The following is an 18,847-nucleotide window of genomic DNA, read 5'->3' as shown; positions in this document are numbered from 1 at the left end:
AAGGTCCATTAAGACCCTTTACACAGCTGGCTTGTGCAAGACTTTCTTATTTTCTTCCCCTCTGAAGACGCAAAGAGGGAGGGTGGGGTGGTGAGTGAACGAGTAGATGCTGTGGTGGGGGCGATGCACGTAGCGCTCCAGGCAGTGAGCGAGACGAGACGAGACGAGACGCCCCACTGAGGTGTGTGGATATTCCCCAGGGGGATCCAACGAGACTACCAGCACCCCGAGAGGGATGGAGAGGAGAGGAGATGGAGGGGTAGAGGGGCAGAGGGGAAGAGGAAGCGTCTCGGCACGAAAGCGTGTGTACACATGATGCCGGCCTGACGAACGTGAGAAAAGTTGAAAAAAAAAGCCCTCAGGCTGTAACGTTTCAATAAATCAGTGGCGTCGGAACAAGAGAGTGTGTGAGACATCGTCTCTACAGAGAGAGAATACAAGAAATAGAATTGACCATCTCTTCCTCAGTTATTATACAAGACCTCAGCAAACGTTACCAATAGTGACCGTCTCCAGGAGTGATGTAGGTCAGGTGGTCGTTAGCCTGATAGTGGTGATGATGACAAACGAATGAAGAGGCGCGTGAAAGGAAAACAGAGTCACTAGCGGCACGCACGAGGCACACATTCAAAAGCGAACGCCCCTACTCTCCAGGGAGCGATGGAGGATGAAACAAACGCTACCTTACCATTATAGACCTTCTCCAGGAGTAAGGCGGTTAGGGTAAGGTGGTAGTGATAGTGGTGGTGATGTACTACAAAGCAAACATACGACAGGAAGGGAGAGCCATTCAAAGGCAAACATAAGACAGGGAGAGCACGCATGTGACGCACTTCAAAACGTGAGACCCTCACTCTCCAGGGAGCGATGGAGGAACTGGATGAGACTGTTGACAAAGACACACAGGCCTCAAAGAGCACCGCTGTGATTCTTCACATTTTCTATACATTATAAATGGGCTTTTTTTTGCCTTTATTATGGAAAGGACGGTGGTGATCATGACAGTAAGAGAGTGGAGAGTAGTAGAGAGAGATGTGGGGTAAGGATGGCAAATGACCCAGACGGGACTCGAACCCCTAAAAGCCCATTTGGTGTATTAACAGCAGCACGACACGCCGTTTCACTCCCTCTTCGTTTTTCTCCCCCCCTCCCTCCCTCATTAATGCTGGCACGATCACGACCATTTGGCCCGAGCTGCGTGACAAACGCAGCGTTAAAAACGACTGATCGCCAAATTATAGTGTTGTCAAAGTCGACAACCAAGCAGCACCACCCAAACAGATTTACGGCCGGTGGAAATTAGTCTGTGTGGCTCATGAAGCCGGATTGTATTTTACGGGGTTGCGCGTCTCAGTGTGACACTGATCGCCGTAAATACTAGCGGGGCAAACTGCAATAAAGCGCATACTGTGGAATTATTGAGTTGGCGAATGTAATTGAGATCTTCGAACACTATAATATGTTAATGTGTTTTTGGACCTCTTGCTGCTCTTAAAGACGTTCCATGAGAGGGGGGGGAAAGAAAGAAAGAAATGAATTGATGATTATACTTGGTGCCACAGTTCTCCATGTCTAGACCTCAACAGAGCCAAGTTCTTTACGACACGGCACAAAAGAATGCATTATTACAAATTCCAGTTCCCACATAGTTAATTGCTTGTTATTGCTGTACATTTTCTTTTCCGAATGACATGTGGTAGTTAGAAAACAGAGAGCCCACAGCAGGGGTGGAGCTAGTGGAAATCTTGCCCCTCCGCCCAAGGCCCCCCTCCTGTATTAGTGGTGGGGGCCCTATTTGGACCTTGGCAGGCCGTATGGGGGTCCCCTTCAGTGTTTTGTCCTGGGTCCCTGTGTGTACTGGTTCCACCACTGGCCCTGACATTCCCCCTTCAACAAGAGTCCCTAACAGTATCGGACATGTCAAGCCCGTGTTTTGGCAGCGCGGTGCCTGCGTTTGGAGCGGCGGGCCCCCGGGGGATCTGCCACCGCTGTCAACGCGGGCGTCACCGCTGGCCTCGGCACCGCCGGCTGATCTATCGAGCGGCCATCACGCCTCACGGACAACAGCAGTACGTGGACAAACACTACGCAAAGACACACTCTACATGAACATACTACACACGTGCACAAAGACACACTACATCACACCTCATAGACAACAACACGTAGTGTACTAAACTATACAGACACATTATACACGCGGATGCAGTAGACACATGCGTGCACACGCACACACACGCCTCAGTGATCCAACAATACACACAATCACACTAACATGCACAAAGACACATTACACATGCGTGTGCACACACACAGGCGCACAGACACACACCCAACCCCATCAGAGGAGACCCAGCAGCCGGCCCGGCACCTGCTGTCGCTTTGGCTGGTGGCTGGTGGGTGGGCATGGCAGGGACACGGAGGCAAATCCTCCTGGATGGACAGGTGTGAAATGGACTGGTGTAATTAAGCCCGGCCTGGATGACCTTCCTGGGAGCCAGCCAATCACCTTCAAGCCCCCGAGGGGCGGAGGTGGTGGTGTTGGGAGAGAAGAGGGATGGTGGGAAAGTGTGGTGGTGGTGGGGTAATGCTGGTGGTATAGAGGAGAGGAGAGGAGAGGAGAGGAGAGGAGAGGAGAGGAGAGGAGAGGAGAGGAGAGGAGAGGAGAGGAGAGGAGAGGAGATGGTCGATGGTGGTCTGAAGGAGAGTGGACAAGAGAGGGGGTGTTTGTGTAGGTGGGGGTCACTTGTATGTGTTACATATTCACCCCTGTCACTATCCGTGGGAGTGAGACTAGACAGCGACAGACGGACATACCAGCATGTGTACAAGCATACGTACACACACACAGAGTGTGTGAGTGAGTTCAGCAGGTGTGATGTCTGCAGGTTAAGGACGAGGCAGACAGGCGTCTGATTGAGGTGTTTCTGGCTGTGGCCCCTTGCCCCCAGAGAGAGAGAGAGAGAGAGAGAGAGAGACAGAGAGACAGAGAGACAGAGAGACAGAGAGAGAGAGAGAGAGAGAGAGAGAGAGAGAGAGAGAGAGAGAGAGAGAGAGAGAGAGAGAGACAGAGAGAGACAGAGAGAGAGAGGCGGAGGAGGCTGACGATAATGGCCTTCATTTAGATGCAGGTGCTACCTGCCCCTCCACATTAGCGGCCCCCAAATGAGACATTTATATGGCCACTTCACGCACGCACGCACTCCCTCCCTCTCTCCAATGCCCTCACTCTATCTCTCATCCCTACATCTACAGCTCTCGCCACCCATCTATCTCTCTCTTTCCCTCCATCCATCTCTCTCTCTTTCCCTCCCTCCATCTCTCTCTCTCTCTCCTGTCTCTCTTTCTCTCTCTCTCTCTCTCGCTCTCTCTCTCTCTCTCTCTCTCTCCCATTCTCTCTCGCTCTCTCTCTCCCCCTCTCAACCACTCTCTCTCCATCTCTCTCTCTCTCTCTCTCCATCTCCTTCTCTTCCCTCAGAGGGGTTTGCAGAAAAATCAAACACCGAGACGCCAACTCTCCCTGACAACAAATAAAGCCACGGATTAATAATGGAGCGGGCCATTTACATAATTTATGTTCCCAGGCCAAATCTAGATTAGGACGTTTCTCCTCGTCCCTTTTTTTCTATAAACGCTACAGTTACCCTCGGCTCTCGACAATGACGTTCCCAATGAGAAAATTAAAAAAGGACGGCCTTTTTTTTCTCAGATGTCCAGCACAGCTCTTGAACACTCGATTCAGCCTATCAAAATGTACCATTGGGAAATACGAAAGAAAAAAAATACCATTATCTCGGCGAAGCAGATCACATGTTCTGTGACAGCCAAGGTCATTTACATATGTCCGTGCATAATTATAATTTGCCTTGATTTGACATTAGAGCAGCCAGTGGTTGGAATATTAATGGGGCACATGTGTGTAGGTTGTGTGTGTGTGTGTGTGTGTGTGTGTGTGTGTGTCAGAGCATCATGAGTGTGTGTGTGTGTGTGTGTGTGTGTGTGTGTGTGTGTGTGTGTGGTGTGTGTGTGTGTGTGTGTGTGTGTGTGTGTGCCTAATATTTGGCTGTGCATATTTGCCTCTTCCCCAGTGAGCTGACGGTCAACACTGCGTCATGTTTCTCAATGAGATAAACGGGCTAAAAATGGATCCTTCAACAGCTGCTTCAATCACCCCGCAACCTCACCCATTCCACGCACGCAGGCACACATGTGTACGTACACACACACACACACACACACACACACACACACACACACACACACACGCACACACACACACTTGCTAAATCCAGATTTACCCTCTGCCTCTCGCCTTGCTTGCGGTTCAGCAGCCTGATATTTATTAGGGCTTTCTATCTCCACTGGTCTTTACAAGCCTAATAATGGGGCCAGGAACCAAGAACACAAGCTGATAAGACAGGGGGGAGAAAGAGAGAGAGAGAGAGAGAGAGAGAGAGAGAGAGAGAGAGAGAGAGAGAGAGAGAGAGAGAGAGAGAGAGAGAGAGACAGAGAGACAGAGAGAGAGAGAGAGAGAGAGAGACAGAGAGACAGAGAGACAGAGAGAGAGAGAGAGAGAGAGAGAGAGAGAGTGAGAGAGAGAGAGAAAAAGGGAGAGAGCACATCTACCCAAGGTCACTATCTTCCTTCAGCATCCTCCCTTGTCAAACCCCACAAACTGTACACACACACACAACAAAAAAACCCTGCACTATTATCAACCAGCCAACTGCTCGACTGCAAACAACCTGCACGGACAAGACTATCAGTTTGACGCTGTCGGAGGAGAGTTACGGTTAATAATAAAAAGGCCTGCGCTCTCTCTCTTTCTCTTTCTCTGAGCTCCACTGCCTAGAGGTAATCTAGGGGTTAGCAGTGCGATGGAATGCTTCCCTATCCTCATGTAAGGAGGAGGGGGGCATATGAGAGGGAGAGAGGGAGAGAGGGAGAGAGGGAGAGAGAGAGAGAGAGAGAGAGAGAGAGAGAGAGAGAGAGAGGTGTGTGTGTGTGTGTGTGTGTGTGTGTGTGTGTGTGTGTGTGTGTGTGTGTGTGTGTGTGTGTGTGTGTGTAGGTGTGTGTAGAGGGCTGTGTTGTTTGTAGCAGCTTAGAGTTTGGTGTCAGTGTGTGTAATGTGGTTGGAAGGCTAGTGAAGCGAGCAGAGACGAGAGCCAGTGGAAAGACAGTGGGATGCACCTGAGAGGACCTGCAGCAGCCAGTCTGAACACACACACACACACACACACACACACGCACACACACACACACACACACACACCAGCCAGTCTGAGCACACACACACACACACCTGCAGCAGCCAGTCTGAACACACACACACACACACCTGACCTGCAGCAGCCAGTCTGAGCACACACACACACACCAGCCAGTCTGAGCACACACGCACACACACACACACAAAACCTCACCTGCAGCAGCCAGTCTGAGCGCGCCGCGCGCACACACACACACACACACACACACACACACACACACACACACACACACACACACACACACACACACACACACACACACACACACACACACACACACACACACACACACACACACACACACACACACACACACACACACACACCTCACCTCCAGCAGCCAGTCTGAGCACACGCGCACACACACACACACCTCACCTGCAGCAGCCGGTCTGAGCGTACGCGCACGCACACACACACACACACACCTCACCTGCAGCAGGCAGCCACACCCGCAAGACAGGGGCTGTCACCGGATATAACATCTCTTTCTCTCCCTCTTTTTCACTCTCTCCCTCCAACCCCCCTCTCTCCCTCAGAAGGCATGACACTGTGAAAACAGCTTCGCAAACCATCGACACTAAATAACGATAAAAAACCAAATTGAACACAACAACAGGGGAAAGAGATTCTTGTCATATGCTCTTTTCTCCAAAAAACGCACTTTCTAAGTTATGTGTTTATGATTCACACGTACAGTACGCTCCCTCATAATAAGATGAAGAGCGCATCCGCACTGGGGTCTTTGTGCTTTCTAAAAAAGAGCGGTTACCGCCACAAGAGCCTATTTCTGACTGAAAGGAGCTTTTCTACTTCAATCAGCCAGGGAGGGAGCGGAGGGGAGCAGAGCATTACGGAATATGCTTTTGACATCGCCTCCCCGCATACATTAGTGTCTCCCAGAGGAGGCTCGTTGAACACAGGAAATAGGTTAGTTTGCTGGGGCGTGCGGAGAGGGGAAAGCTTTGAAAGAGTTAATGGACCTGAGAGAAAGAGAGAGACGGTGGGGGCAACAGAAGTAGGGGAACGGCAGCGCTGTCTAGTGTGGATTCCTACCTGTAGTGTGTGTGTGTGTGTGTGTGCATGCCGTGTGGATTAGTGTGTTTGAATTTCCACATTTCAAGCACTGTCTGTGGTTTGTCTACAATGCCAGTGTGTTTGGAGAGATGGATAACTGTACAGTGCTTGCAGTGTGTGCGCATAGTAGATTTACCTGAGACAATAATATTGTGTTGGGTAAAACAGTGAAAGGGTTTTACTTGACTGACAGCAAGGGGACATGGGGTGCCATGTCCAAGCCCTTCACTTAGCACTAACATGATCTAAACTGAGCCAGCAATGATTGACACTTATACCTTAACACTGAGCCTCCCTGACTGACTGACACAGAGCTATAGCGATGCACTTGCATTACACCGAGCACTGAAGATCCACCCTGGAAATGTTCTTCTCATCAGATCAGGTTTCTCATACCGACACCGACAAACCCTCTAGGCTCCCACAGGCAGCTGATATCCCCAATGCAGAGTCAAGTTCCTGTTTCTTTATCTCTCTCTCTCTTCCCCTCGTTTTGCACTATGCTCTCTTGTAGAGGAGAAGCTAATCGATAGGTGAGCGGTGCGGTCGGCTGTATTGCAATAGGTGAGCCATGCGTGCAGTGGGCGGTGGTTTTACAACAATACATGGAAGTAATGGAGAGTGAGGATAATAAAGAGGCAGGTTAGGCTCAAGTTAGCTGACATTTAACTACACAGGTGCCTCAAGGCAGAGGGAGAGGCTGGTTGGCAAAACAAAACAAGCTCAGGGGCTGTTGTGGTGCAGTGAGCCAATACACAGGTACCATACACCGGCAACATAGCCCATTATACATGAGCACCAAGGTTTGTATTCAGCCTTGGTCATTTCCCAAATCTTCCCCATCTCTCCTCATGGTTCTATTTGAATAAAGACAAAAGCCCAAAGTATTAAAAAAACAAAACCCAGATCAACATAGGATAACTCTCCAAACATTCCATGTCAATATGTGCCAAACCTCTGGAGAGAAAAGGTTTGCCAGGAGAGAATTGCTAAATGTGAATTGAACATCATCTATAAATCCCATCAATTTTTAGAAATGTGTAACAAAAGCCCAGGCTTAGGCTCATATTGCTTTGTGTGTTTTGTTTTGATTGTTTGTTGGTTGGTTTCTGCCTATTGTTCTGCTGCTTGATGCAGTCTCTCCACGCAAACAGGCAGCGGTGCAACAATGAGGAGAGAGTGAGGAGAGAGAGTGAGGCAGTTTCGATAGCTTATTATCTCGTCCCTAATCTCCTCTCCTTTATACTCATGCTCAGATGGAATCAGGAGACGGCGTAAAAATAGCATGTCAGTTTTCAATCGTTTCTAATTATTGTATTTCGCATGTTGCCATTTCCTGTGTTAATTTACATTTAAGTGGTTAGATCGTACTCACGACTTAAGGTTCCAGACATGAACAAAACTGTGAAAACTGAAGCAAAGATGTCTGCGCACTTAAATTGCCAGGAAACTGAGTTCGAAATTTTGGCAGTTAAAAAAAATATTTAAGTGTGCAGATATCTGTTTAAATTTCCCTAGGTGTGTCAATTTACACCATGTGTTACTTATTTTGTTATAAATGTGCAATAGACATTTCTTTGCTAATAGCATAGGGAGGGTAGGAGATGGGTTGGCTCTGGGCACAGTTAAGCATTCTTCACTAAATGAATAGCCATGTCATTGTAATCTACAGCGCTTCATGGGAACAGGCTGCTCGGGCTGTGGTGTAATTAAGTCATCCTCAGCTCTAGCAGCTCCTTGCATAACTGATGGTGAAGGGTGAAGACCAACTGGGCTACTTGTCAGTGACTAGACCCAGGGATGCCAGGAGCACTCAGCATACTTTTAGAGGTTCTTTATTTTTTGGTGCACAAAGTGACTGACGTTTCGACACACCTGCGTCTTCCTCAGAGTGACGGTGAAGGGTGCCATGGCATGGTGAGAACAGGAATGGAGGGATGAGAAGATTCCTCAACAACTGTACAGTACAGTACCGTACCATACCAATGGGCCCAACCCAGCGCATCAACAACCCCCTTCCTTCCAATTTACCCCGGAAATCCCTCTAGCCGTTGACAGCCTTGACAGAAATAAATAAAACAAATGGGTCTGAAAAAATAAATAAATAAGACAAAACAAAGACTGATCGCACCGTGACTGATGGTTCCTAAAAGCCAGTCAACCATTGATCTTTTGCGAAGAGACAGGCAGGGGGAGGGGTGAAAGGGTATTTCTGTGATAAATCTCTGGGCCGTCGTCAGACCCCAGTTTTAGACTTTTGCTTGGCGGCGTATCCGTCATGCTGTCCATTACTCCTCATTACAGGAGAGGGGCGTTGAGGCTGGCTGGCGGGTGATGGATGCGCGACGCCTTTTATCTTCCTACCAGCTGGGCGGAGCGATAGCTGTGGGGAGGATGACGGATGGAGTGGTGGATGGGGACGAGAGGAAAAGAGGAGAGGAGCAGCAGCGGTGGCACGGTGACCTTGCGCTTATCGACGGAATACTTGGGTGGGTGAGTAGGAGTAGGAGAAGGAGGGCGGGTGTGCGTACGTGCATGCATGTATGATTGTGTGTGTGTATGTGTCATGTGAATGTGTGTGTGTGTGTGCAGAGGAGGGGAGGGTTGGACGATATGAAGGCCAAACAACAAACAGAACAAACAGAGCAACATGATTTGATAAGAGCGGTACTCAAGTGGGCAGCGTGCCATGTCTCCCCCTTCAGCAGCCTCCTACCACATGTCTTTCCATCCTCACCCTCTCCGTGTGAATATCCTTCAATATCCCCGACCGGCGTCAATATCAACCTCAACAGCCAGCATCCTGACACACCTGTGCTTCCTGACCACCCGCTACCCCACAGATTTATCAATATCCTTCCCCCCCGTCTCCACGTACCGTCCTGTCCTCCATCCTCGCCCTTTCAGTGTGAATATCCTTCAATATCCCCTGTGTCATTATCACCCCCAAACACAGCCTGACACACCTGTGCAATCCTTTCCACCTCACATCCATGTCCCCTCCACTACCCTATCGTACATTACATTAAAAAGCTGATGGTTTTATCCACAGATATTACAGGGTATTGGTTACAGTCCCTGGAGCAATGTGGGGTTAGGGTGCCTTGCTCAAGGGCACTACAGCCATGGAGTGAAGTAGGGACCAGCAAGGGTAGGGATTGAACCTGCAACCCTGTGATCTACAGTCCGGCACCCTAAGCATTACACCGCAGTTGCCCCCATCTCCATCCTCATTCTAGATACACTCTAGATCAGGGGTGCTCAACTAGAAACTGAAAAGGTTCACTCGCCAAATTTCGTATGTTTCCAGGGTCCAAAAAAGTCGCGACGGACCGATGCAGAAAATAGCTTCACTCACTGGCCGCACTGGCCTCTTGCTCACTCACTGAGTTGTCATAGTGATGACACTTTTATTTGTCATAAGACTGGCTTCGCAGAAATACACCTATAGATCGCATGGCAGCGAAATCTCATATATAATTTATACATATTAAATACAGATGGATTTTGTCTTGGTTCGGATGACATTGCGTTTGGGTCCGCATCCGGACCTGGGTCCGCCAGTTGAGCACCCCTGCTCTAGATTAATATCTAGCCCACTCCAGCTCCCTTCTCCCTCATCCTATCCTTCAAAATCACTAGGCTCAAGATCAACCCAACAGCATCCTGTGCATTCTGGCAACCACACACCAACTCCTCCCTCCCTCCCACCTCATCTAAGCGCCCTCTCTACCCCAAAGCCACCTCCTGTTCTTATCCAAGCTATCCGCTACCTATACCCTATATCCACACCCACACCCACTCCTGTCCACCTCCCAGTCCTCCCTCCTCACCCAAGCCTCCCTCCCTTGCCAGGTTTGGCAGGCATCCAGAGAGAGAGGGGCTGATGGCGACACTGATGTCTCTCCAGCAGGTAGGAGGCAAACGAGGGAGCAGAGCGAGCTGAGGCTGGACTGGTGTGGGGTAGGGGGTGGTTAGAGGTGTAGGGTAGGGTCAGTAAGACAGGGGTGGGATGGGATGGAGTGGGGCTGGGTGGTGGTTCCAGGAGGGGTAGCGGAGGCGGTACAGGGTAGGGAGAGGCGGGCGAGGTGTGAAGTATGGGCCGTGCATACAGAACAGGGCCGCGGTGCCGTTTTAAGCGCGTTATAAAACGGGAAAGGCGGGAAAAAAATTGAGGGGAATTCGTGGAGCACAAGAGCTGCCAGGTCGGCTATTAATCATGATCACCGCTTTTTAATGGCACGCAATCGGGGCTCCCGTCTTAATGGTCCACTCGCTCGCCAAATTGAAAATGAAGGAAATAAAATAACATGTGCTCACACGGGGCTAAATGTGTGTGTGTGTGTGTGTAGTAGTAGTAGTGTACAGACAGGAGTCTCTTTCAGTGTGCTGAGCAAGGTTAGGACCCGAGCTAGATCACCAAGGCACCCAGAGCCGCACAACACAGCACTGCACTCAGAGTTACGAGAACAGGAGCAGACATATTGCCTGTACGGCTCGCGCATGTTAAAATATTAAAAGGGGGTGGGTGGGGTGCTGCATTGAATATTCATGCGGTCTCACACATCATCACAATGGAGGACAGGGAGAGCTGCGTTTCAGTGACACCAAAACTTCCCTGATGCCATGGACCTAAAGGCTCAAATGAGGACTCAGCAGCTGGCTGGCATTCAGAGAACTGTACCGGAGATTCTAAGAGCATAATATTCTCTCTGACTCCACATGTCCTAGTGTTTAGCCTCTATTCAGAGGACATACATTTGAGAGAGACTGTGATGGGCCATTTTTTATCCAGTGAAACTAAATCTGAGCAAAAGTAATTGCTACCAGGACAAAGCTAACATTTCACTAAGCACGCTTTCTCCGGTTAACAATATGTTTTTTACTGTCTGACGTGTGAAAGCTTAGGTTTATCCAGGCGGAACAAAAAAAACCCAACATTTGATTTATGCAACTTGGTTTTTAATTGACCCCACAATGTGCTTGTGACATAGTGAGAGCTCAAATTTTCTGCCACAGATTTAATCACATACAAGTGAATTCAAGCCTCAAAGGGCTAAACCAACATCTGTGTTGCTTGACTCAATGAAGTAGACGTGCACAACCCTCAACAAAGCCGTCAGTTTCCAAGGACACCTAAAGGGCAGATGTATGCTCATACTAACGTGCGTGTGGGGCTGGGTTGTTGGGTTGGCTGGCTGGGTTGGAGGTGATGCGTGGCAGCAGTGCGGCAGACAGGATGGCAGATATCAGCGCTGCACACAAACACGACAGCAGCAAAGCCCTGGCCACGGGTGCAGAATGCAAAGTAGTGACCTACAGCGAGGGAACGACAAACAGTGGGGACAGTGGCAATAACAATGGCAATGGCAATGACAGCCTTCTCAGGTCCCCAGCTTCATTCGAGCCCCAATGTCCATTTCAGTCCTTCAGCCACTGGCTGTCTTTCATGTTAATCTCTCCTCCTACTCTTTATCCTTCTCCGTTTTCTGTTCCCCACTTTTCTCCACCATCTCTGGCGGCTTCCCAAACAGCAGTGTTTGCATGTTGCAGGCATGCCGCATGCCAATTTTTCAATTTCACAGAGGAAGGTATGCAACATAAATTCACAATAAACACATGACTTTCAGGCTGAGGGCAATTCGCTTTTCACTTCAGTTTACAGTCACACTGAAGTTCACCACCACTTTGTTTTAATTTCTCACAGGTTGTGTGTGCAATTAACCAATCCCCATTGAGATCTCTTGCATTAGCCTTCACATCTGCATGAAAAGCGTGCAATGCATTCCAACAACACACTAATGTAAACTGAGCTCAGCAATTATGGCAAGAACAAAACTACATTAAAATCAAAGGGTAACACGAGGCTAGACCTATACCATCGAGAATGAAATGTTATGTAATGTTAAACCCACCCAAATCCATGTCAGTGTTGCTTGTTATATCCTGCGGATATTGAAGACGAGTCTGACTGCCTGATACATGAACCAGAATTTGGTGGGATTTGGAGATTAGAAAACTGGACGAGATAATGAGTAAAACATTTAGCCTACGTTAGGGGTGTGCAAAATAATCGTCGAATCGATGCATCGCAATACTTACTTTCACGATACAATGCATCGATTCATGACAAGGTATCGTGATACTTATTTTCTCAATATACTGCATGGATTCATGACAATTGATTATTTGATAACAATAAAATTCTATTTGCCACGGGTTGATTTTGTTCAGTAGAGAGTAGGTAATATTTCTGTTGTGATGTAAGCTCTCTCCCAGATGATAAAATGCTTAAATAGAATGAACTGACTTATGAAAGCTACACAGCAATTGACAAATAAGCTGTATTTTACACATTTACTGAAGTAAATATCGCAATGCATCACAGTAGTACATGAATTGCAATGCATCGTGATAGAATCGCATCGTGGCATGTGTATCGTGATGCGCATCGAATCGTGAACCCTTTGCCAATACCCACCCCTAGTCTACATGCTTCAACAAAGGCAATTAAAATCTGTGGAACAATCTCCAGGTTTCAAGGTTGGGCTTAAAAGCAAAAGTTGGCCTCTCTCACGGTCACCACACCAGTTTTTCAATTAAAAAAATATTTAACAACAGTGTCATGAAAACGTTCTTCCAAAGTAGAGTGAGTACAGCACAAAACTGAAAACCATACAGTTATGTTGACACCCAATAACACCAACCACATTCATGGCAGCGAGTGTCATGTGATCCGAGAGACCAGGACAGTCTGAGACAAATGTATCCATGACAATGGGACAAAGGACGTCAGAAATGCAACTGCATTAAAACCATGTCAATACGTTATCTCAATGAAAGAAACAAGTCTTTAGCTGAGAACTCAACGCAGACAAAGGAAAACACTGTGTCTCTTTGCCTTGCACATGTCCGTGCGTTCCCAAATGGAGAGACCTTCAAAACACTTAAACGCAAACACATTAAGCCAGCAGACAACAGCACGTTTCAAGGATACCCCCTTCATTCGTGTTTTCAACAGGTATCCTAGCAACGGTCGCCTGGCTCGGGCTTTAAAATGGGAAGGCTGATCAGGTGGTGTCTGTACCTTTTAGACATTCAAGCCAGCCAGCCTCTTAGCATTGCAATCCCACTTTAGGCCTATTTGGTCAAATATTTCCAGCCAATAAATTAGCCGGCTAGGCAGGTGAAACCTTAAATTAAAATGATACAGATGCTATAGCGTAAACAAGTCCACACCAGACTAGACACAAATATCTTTATAATAAAAGACTCATCTAAAGGGTGTGCATGATCCAGAGGTACCTCATTCTTGTTTCTGTGATGCTTGTTTTTTTAATCTCATCTTTGGTGCATGGCGACATCAGCCTGTACCGGGGGAGAGGTGAGCGAAATGGCTGGGACTGCAACGAGACGTTTCTAGGGCAAGTGAGAAAAGTGGAGTCGGTGGAATTCAGCTGCTCTCCCTGCACATCAGGCCTACTCGAGGTTTTTCCATAACGCCACAATCTGTGTAACATAGATGGAGTCTTGGGCCCTACATCCTTAAACATCTACACACTTAATTTTATTTAGCTTACTGCAAATATCCATACACATCTCTCAACATTTCAAGATAAATGTTTAGGTTCCTGAGACTGTCCAAATGTATGAAATCCAGCTGAATCGAAACAGTCTGTGAGTCAGCACAGGATGTATTATGTGCCAGTACCCAGACCTTGCCGGTCAATGACTCAGTGATAAGCTTTGGTTGTAATGGCAATCTCATTTAAGTAGAGAGCCCACACTGTGCGAGCTTGTAGTGTGAGATCATACAATAGCACAGCAAGGGGGAGAGGGGCAGGAGATTCAGCAGAACCTCACAAATGTCACGTCACTGTCCTCATTGTCCATGGCTTTTTAGACAAAGGCACACACTGAAGTGCAATTGTACCGCAAAGCCTGGAATTATTATTGGGGTGGGTGGGGTATTAGCAACCATTGGACTGGAACGTCATTGCCCTGTCAGTGGTCTCACTCGGTGTGTGTGTGTGTGTGTGTGTGTGTGTGTAACAAAACCAGGCTAACATTTAAGTTTATCTAATCACTTCCTCTGTTTTCAGTGCAGGCACATAAACATTGTCATGGAGTGTAAAAAGATGTGTCAGTTTCTGTCCAAGTTTCTTTTTTTTCAGAAGACATTGTTTTGTTTCTAATTGTTTTCTTTTTTATGACTGCCAGGTATGCATTAAAATTAACTCATGCAAGTTCACATATAGTATGTCACTTAACACTTTCAATACTGGAATGCAAGCGTTCAACAGATAATAAAATATACCCTACCTGAAAGATCACAGTCTGAAAGCCTATTGACGGAAGTGATGACAAATGTTTCAGAAACAGGTTATCTATGTCAAAGAGGTGTGTGTGTGTGTGTGTGTGTTTTTTTTCCCTTGGGGGGGGTGCGCTAATTAAATACTAGCCCACACAGACTATCTTGAAAGGGGCGGGATTTGGTCTCTTGCGTTGACAGATGGTCAACAAACCCGCCTTTCTTTTGAAACACACTGTGGAGGATTTAATGCGGATCAAGCCATTGTGTTAACTAGCTATCGGCGGCAAAAACAAACTGTTGATACATCTCCCAAGACGTCCCAAATAGCCAGCTAATTAATTCAAGGTCATAAACATTTTCCCAGCTTACAACAACCAAAACGAGGCCGGCATTACAGCCCTGTAATAACCATGTCTGAGTAATATCCTCCTCGCTCAACTGGATTCTGGAGAACATTCTTGGAACTGGCTGCAACAACCATGAGAACCAATGAAGCACCAAAGTATTTACATATCGAAATGTATGATGTAGGCCAGGCGTTACCAACGTGGAAAGGTTGGGGACCCCTGATGTAGGCCTGTATGCATTTAGTGTATATAATTTAATAAAACAGAAGACTACGGACGTGTACTGATAGTTCTACTCACCCACACAGAGACTAAGCAAAGAAAAGAAACGAAACAATCTTTTTTATCTGGCTGGCTACATTTGGAATTTCTTCCATTGGATATGCGCCATTCGGGACTGTTTTTTTTCCTGGGAGAGCATTCTGCGGACACAAATGTGTGGCTGTTCTCTGTTATTGATTTAATTATAAATGTAATCGCCACATTCAAATCACAGTCACATTCAAGTTTTAGACATTGGCTTAATTGCAATTAGGGCACATGGGGCAAGTGATGCAGCATGCATTTTATTCACGCACATTCCAGATGCATCGCAGTTTTAGAAACCGTGTTTACAAATAGTGGAAAGTAGGGGAAACAGTTCCGAGAACAACAGTTCAAAGTTTTCGCTCAGTTCATGATGAGGCATTGAGGCAGTTCTGTTTCTCACACAAGTTATGAGAAAAGCAGTCAGACCAGCGCACCGATGAAGAACGAGCGAAACATTTGAGTTGAAGAACCTGTCGCCCCTATTGTGTCTGTCTACTAATGTTACCTGCTGCAGTAACAAAATAGCCGACAGCTAGCACAGCATTTCACTTAGTTGAGAAACAAAATTGAACGATGCTTACGTAAAAAAACAATACTGTAATTATACACTAGCAAATTGTTCACAGAACCCAACCTCAAAACAAGTCCAATGTCGCACACACAAACTTTTAGAGTCCAAAATGTGAACAAGCGTTGATTATTTGGCGTATTCGGGAGCTGAGGGGCTAACGCAATTCGGGTAACATTGCCTCAATTTGTGAGTTATTAAACCACAGGTAAAGTGAAAGACTGTTGAAAAAACATACCGGTGAGGAGTACTGTCAGAAGATAACAGAAGTGGAAAGTCGACAAATCCATTCCTTTAGATGTAATCCACGTCTTGGTAGAAACGCACCAACTTCAATGCCTGTTCTCTCCGACCTCCTTCTCGTTGTATCAAAACTCTTGCGCCGTGTCTGCCTCAGCAGGTGGATAGAGGCAGGGATACAGACACGTGATTTCCGGAGGGTACCCATTCCCATTGTGGAGTTCGCTAAAGCACAATGCCAAGGCCTTGTACGCCACCTGGTGTCCATTCAGATGAAATTCTTTATTGTCCCATAGGGATATTTGTTTTCTCATCAGTCAGTTCCATCAGATCTATGTACACATCTCATTCACAAAACATTCGCACCCCTTTCGTAGTTTCATATATGTCCAGAATGGATTTTTTTCCTTCTGTGCGTAATCTTTTTTTTTTTTTTTATGAACCAGAGATAAGGTTTATTAATTTGACTGTAACAATGAGTGGCAATTAGGCTACGTGGCTTCTTGAATGCCTCAAGGTCTGCCTTTGACACCATCTGGAGAGAGATCAGAAAAGGACAAGTGAGACAGAAAGGACACGAAGGACTGGATGGAATAAAAACTACTGTCACTCAAAGGTAGAGGATGGACAAAGCAAGGCGTGGGCAAGGGAATGAAATCAAGATGTGTTTCATCAATGAGACAAACCTGGCTAAATAAAGGATAAATAAATAAATCGAGAACCCAACTTGACCTCGAAGTGTAAGCTGAGGGGAGGGGGCAGAGCAGAGAAGTGTGTGGCTCAGAACAGGACGACAACAAAAAAGTGGCACACCTTGCATGAAGTGTCTATATTTGCACAAACGCATTTCGGAGTGTGTCTTCTTCAGTGTGCAACACTAAAGCATATAGGGCTGGATTAGGATGGGCCTGGGGCAACACTTGGGACAACACTCCAATGTTAATCTGAAACAGCCTATGCTCGGGCCCCTCTTTCGCCACATACAGGTGCCACAATGGGGGTCAGAAATTGTGAAACGGGCCAGGCTATACCTAAATATGTATAAAAACAGTCAGGCTACTGTACGTCACATACTTGCAGATATACTTACACATCTGCAGAAATGTGAGGGGTGTACTCGCTTCTGTGACATACTGTATCCGGCCCCCAATATAGTGTAGGGGGAAATGGTTTGTGTTCACAGTAGGACCTTGGAGGACTTCAATAATAAAATTTAAAATGGCCCTTCGAATGACAAAGGTTCTTCACCCCTGATTTGATCTAATCTCTATGTCAGGTTAATTAATACCTGTATACACCTAAGAGAAAATGCTTCCACAGAGCCCACAGCTTGTTTAAATGAGATGGTTTGCTGCCATCTGGTGTCCAATACAAGGACATTCAACAGTTTTGCTGTGTTTATTTGTCAATAGGGAGGGAATCTTTGTAATTATTTAAAAAAAACACATGTTGACCTTGTTGATAATAATAAATAAAATCATCATGGTATATAATCATTCTTTTATTAGTGCATATTTAGTTTCTGTAACTGATTCATCATAAGGAAACCTTGAGGATACAACACAGCTTAGGTTTAACACAGAATTAAAAATCTCTCTGTCTCTGTGTCTTTGACGACACCTGCTGGTGAGAAGTGATTACAGCACAGAGCTGAAATGGTACATGCTCTAGTTGGGGTAAAACCAAAGATTCATCCTGTATTCTCTCGGGTTAGACTGTAGCAGAGATTCTATATATAGAGATATGCATGTATGCGATGTATACGCAAGTTTTTGACCCGTTTCCGGTTTACTTCCTTAACTACCCCTGTATATGCCCCCCACTTCCGTTCTAACGAGCTCCGATTGAAAGTTAGCTCTGATCGTGATCGACGCAGTGGGGAAAAAAAGGTAATTGTTATGGAAATTTTCAAGAGGAAAAGTGGTTCGGGAACTACGTGTGCAGTGGCTGGCTGCACAAACTCAAGGAAACACCTGAACGAGTGGTTAGGTCGAGAGTGTTTTGACCACAAACCAGCCACAAAGAGGGAATGTCCATGTCCTCCTTTGTTTACTTTCTTTCGCAAGCCTGATGCCGACGCAGAATCACGGGCCTGGCTGAAGGCATTAAATTTAAAGAAGCCACCCCGCAACGTGTTTGTGTGTTCCCATCACTTTGTGGACAAGAGGTCAACCGAGGACAATCCGTATCCAGAGTTGTGGTTGGGATACAGTCGCTTAACCAATGTCCGTATACATGTGGAAAGAGCAATCCAGAGACTAAAGGTCTTTAAGATTTTATCCCAGACCGTTCCAATCAGCATGGCATGTAAACTGGACAATATCTTGATCATCTGTGCTGGCCTAGTTAACCTGAGAAGCCCACTGATCAGAATGCCTAATGAGGTTTAAAATCTTGCCTTGTATCCCTGTGCACAATATTGTAATTTGTTAATATTGTAACGGATTTTTATAGTGATGTTATTGTGTGGTCTTGTTTTGTACTTCACTTTTTAATGTTAGAATTAAATACATGCTCTTTCTTGTTGAAGCTATTTGTTTCATTTTCTACAAACGTTTAATTAATCTAGTGTTATTAATGTCCAGTATGAGTGTACTATGAATTAATTGTGTTAAAAGAAATTGTAAGCTCAACACTCTAAAGAAGATGGGGAACACATGATTGTAGTTTCATAATGATTTGACATTTCATCAACATTTATTTTCAACTCTGTACAAGAAAC

The 18,847-nt window shown here is 46.4% G+C and overlaps 1 protein-coding gene across 1 annotated transcript in view; it reads right to left on the bottom strand.

The window, feature by feature from the left end:
- Positions 1–16,270, bottom strand: part of cxadr (CXADR Ig-like cell adhesion molecule) — a 91,638-nt gene extending 75,368 nt beyond the window's left edge. The window contains exon 1 of the mRNA XM_063203269.1: positions 16,124–16,270. Within this exon, the coding sequence (XP_063059339.1) occupies positions 16,124–16,175 (52 nt within the window). The 5' untranslated portion in view covers positions 16,176–16,270. The remainder of the gene's footprint in view (positions 1–16,123) is intronic.
- Positions 16,271–18,847: the final 2,577 nt, after the last annotated feature.

The sequence above is a fragment of the Engraulis encrasicolus genome, chromosome 7 (assembly GCF_034702125.1).
Source record: "Engraulis encrasicolus isolate BLACKSEA-1 chromosome 7, IST_EnEncr_1.0, whole genome shotgun sequence".
Lineage (NCBI taxonomy): Eukaryota > Metazoa > Chordata > Actinopteri > Clupeiformes > Engraulidae > Engraulis > Engraulis encrasicolus.
Note: the sequence above shows the minus strand (reverse complement) of the source record. Positions and strands in the feature narration are given on the sequence as shown.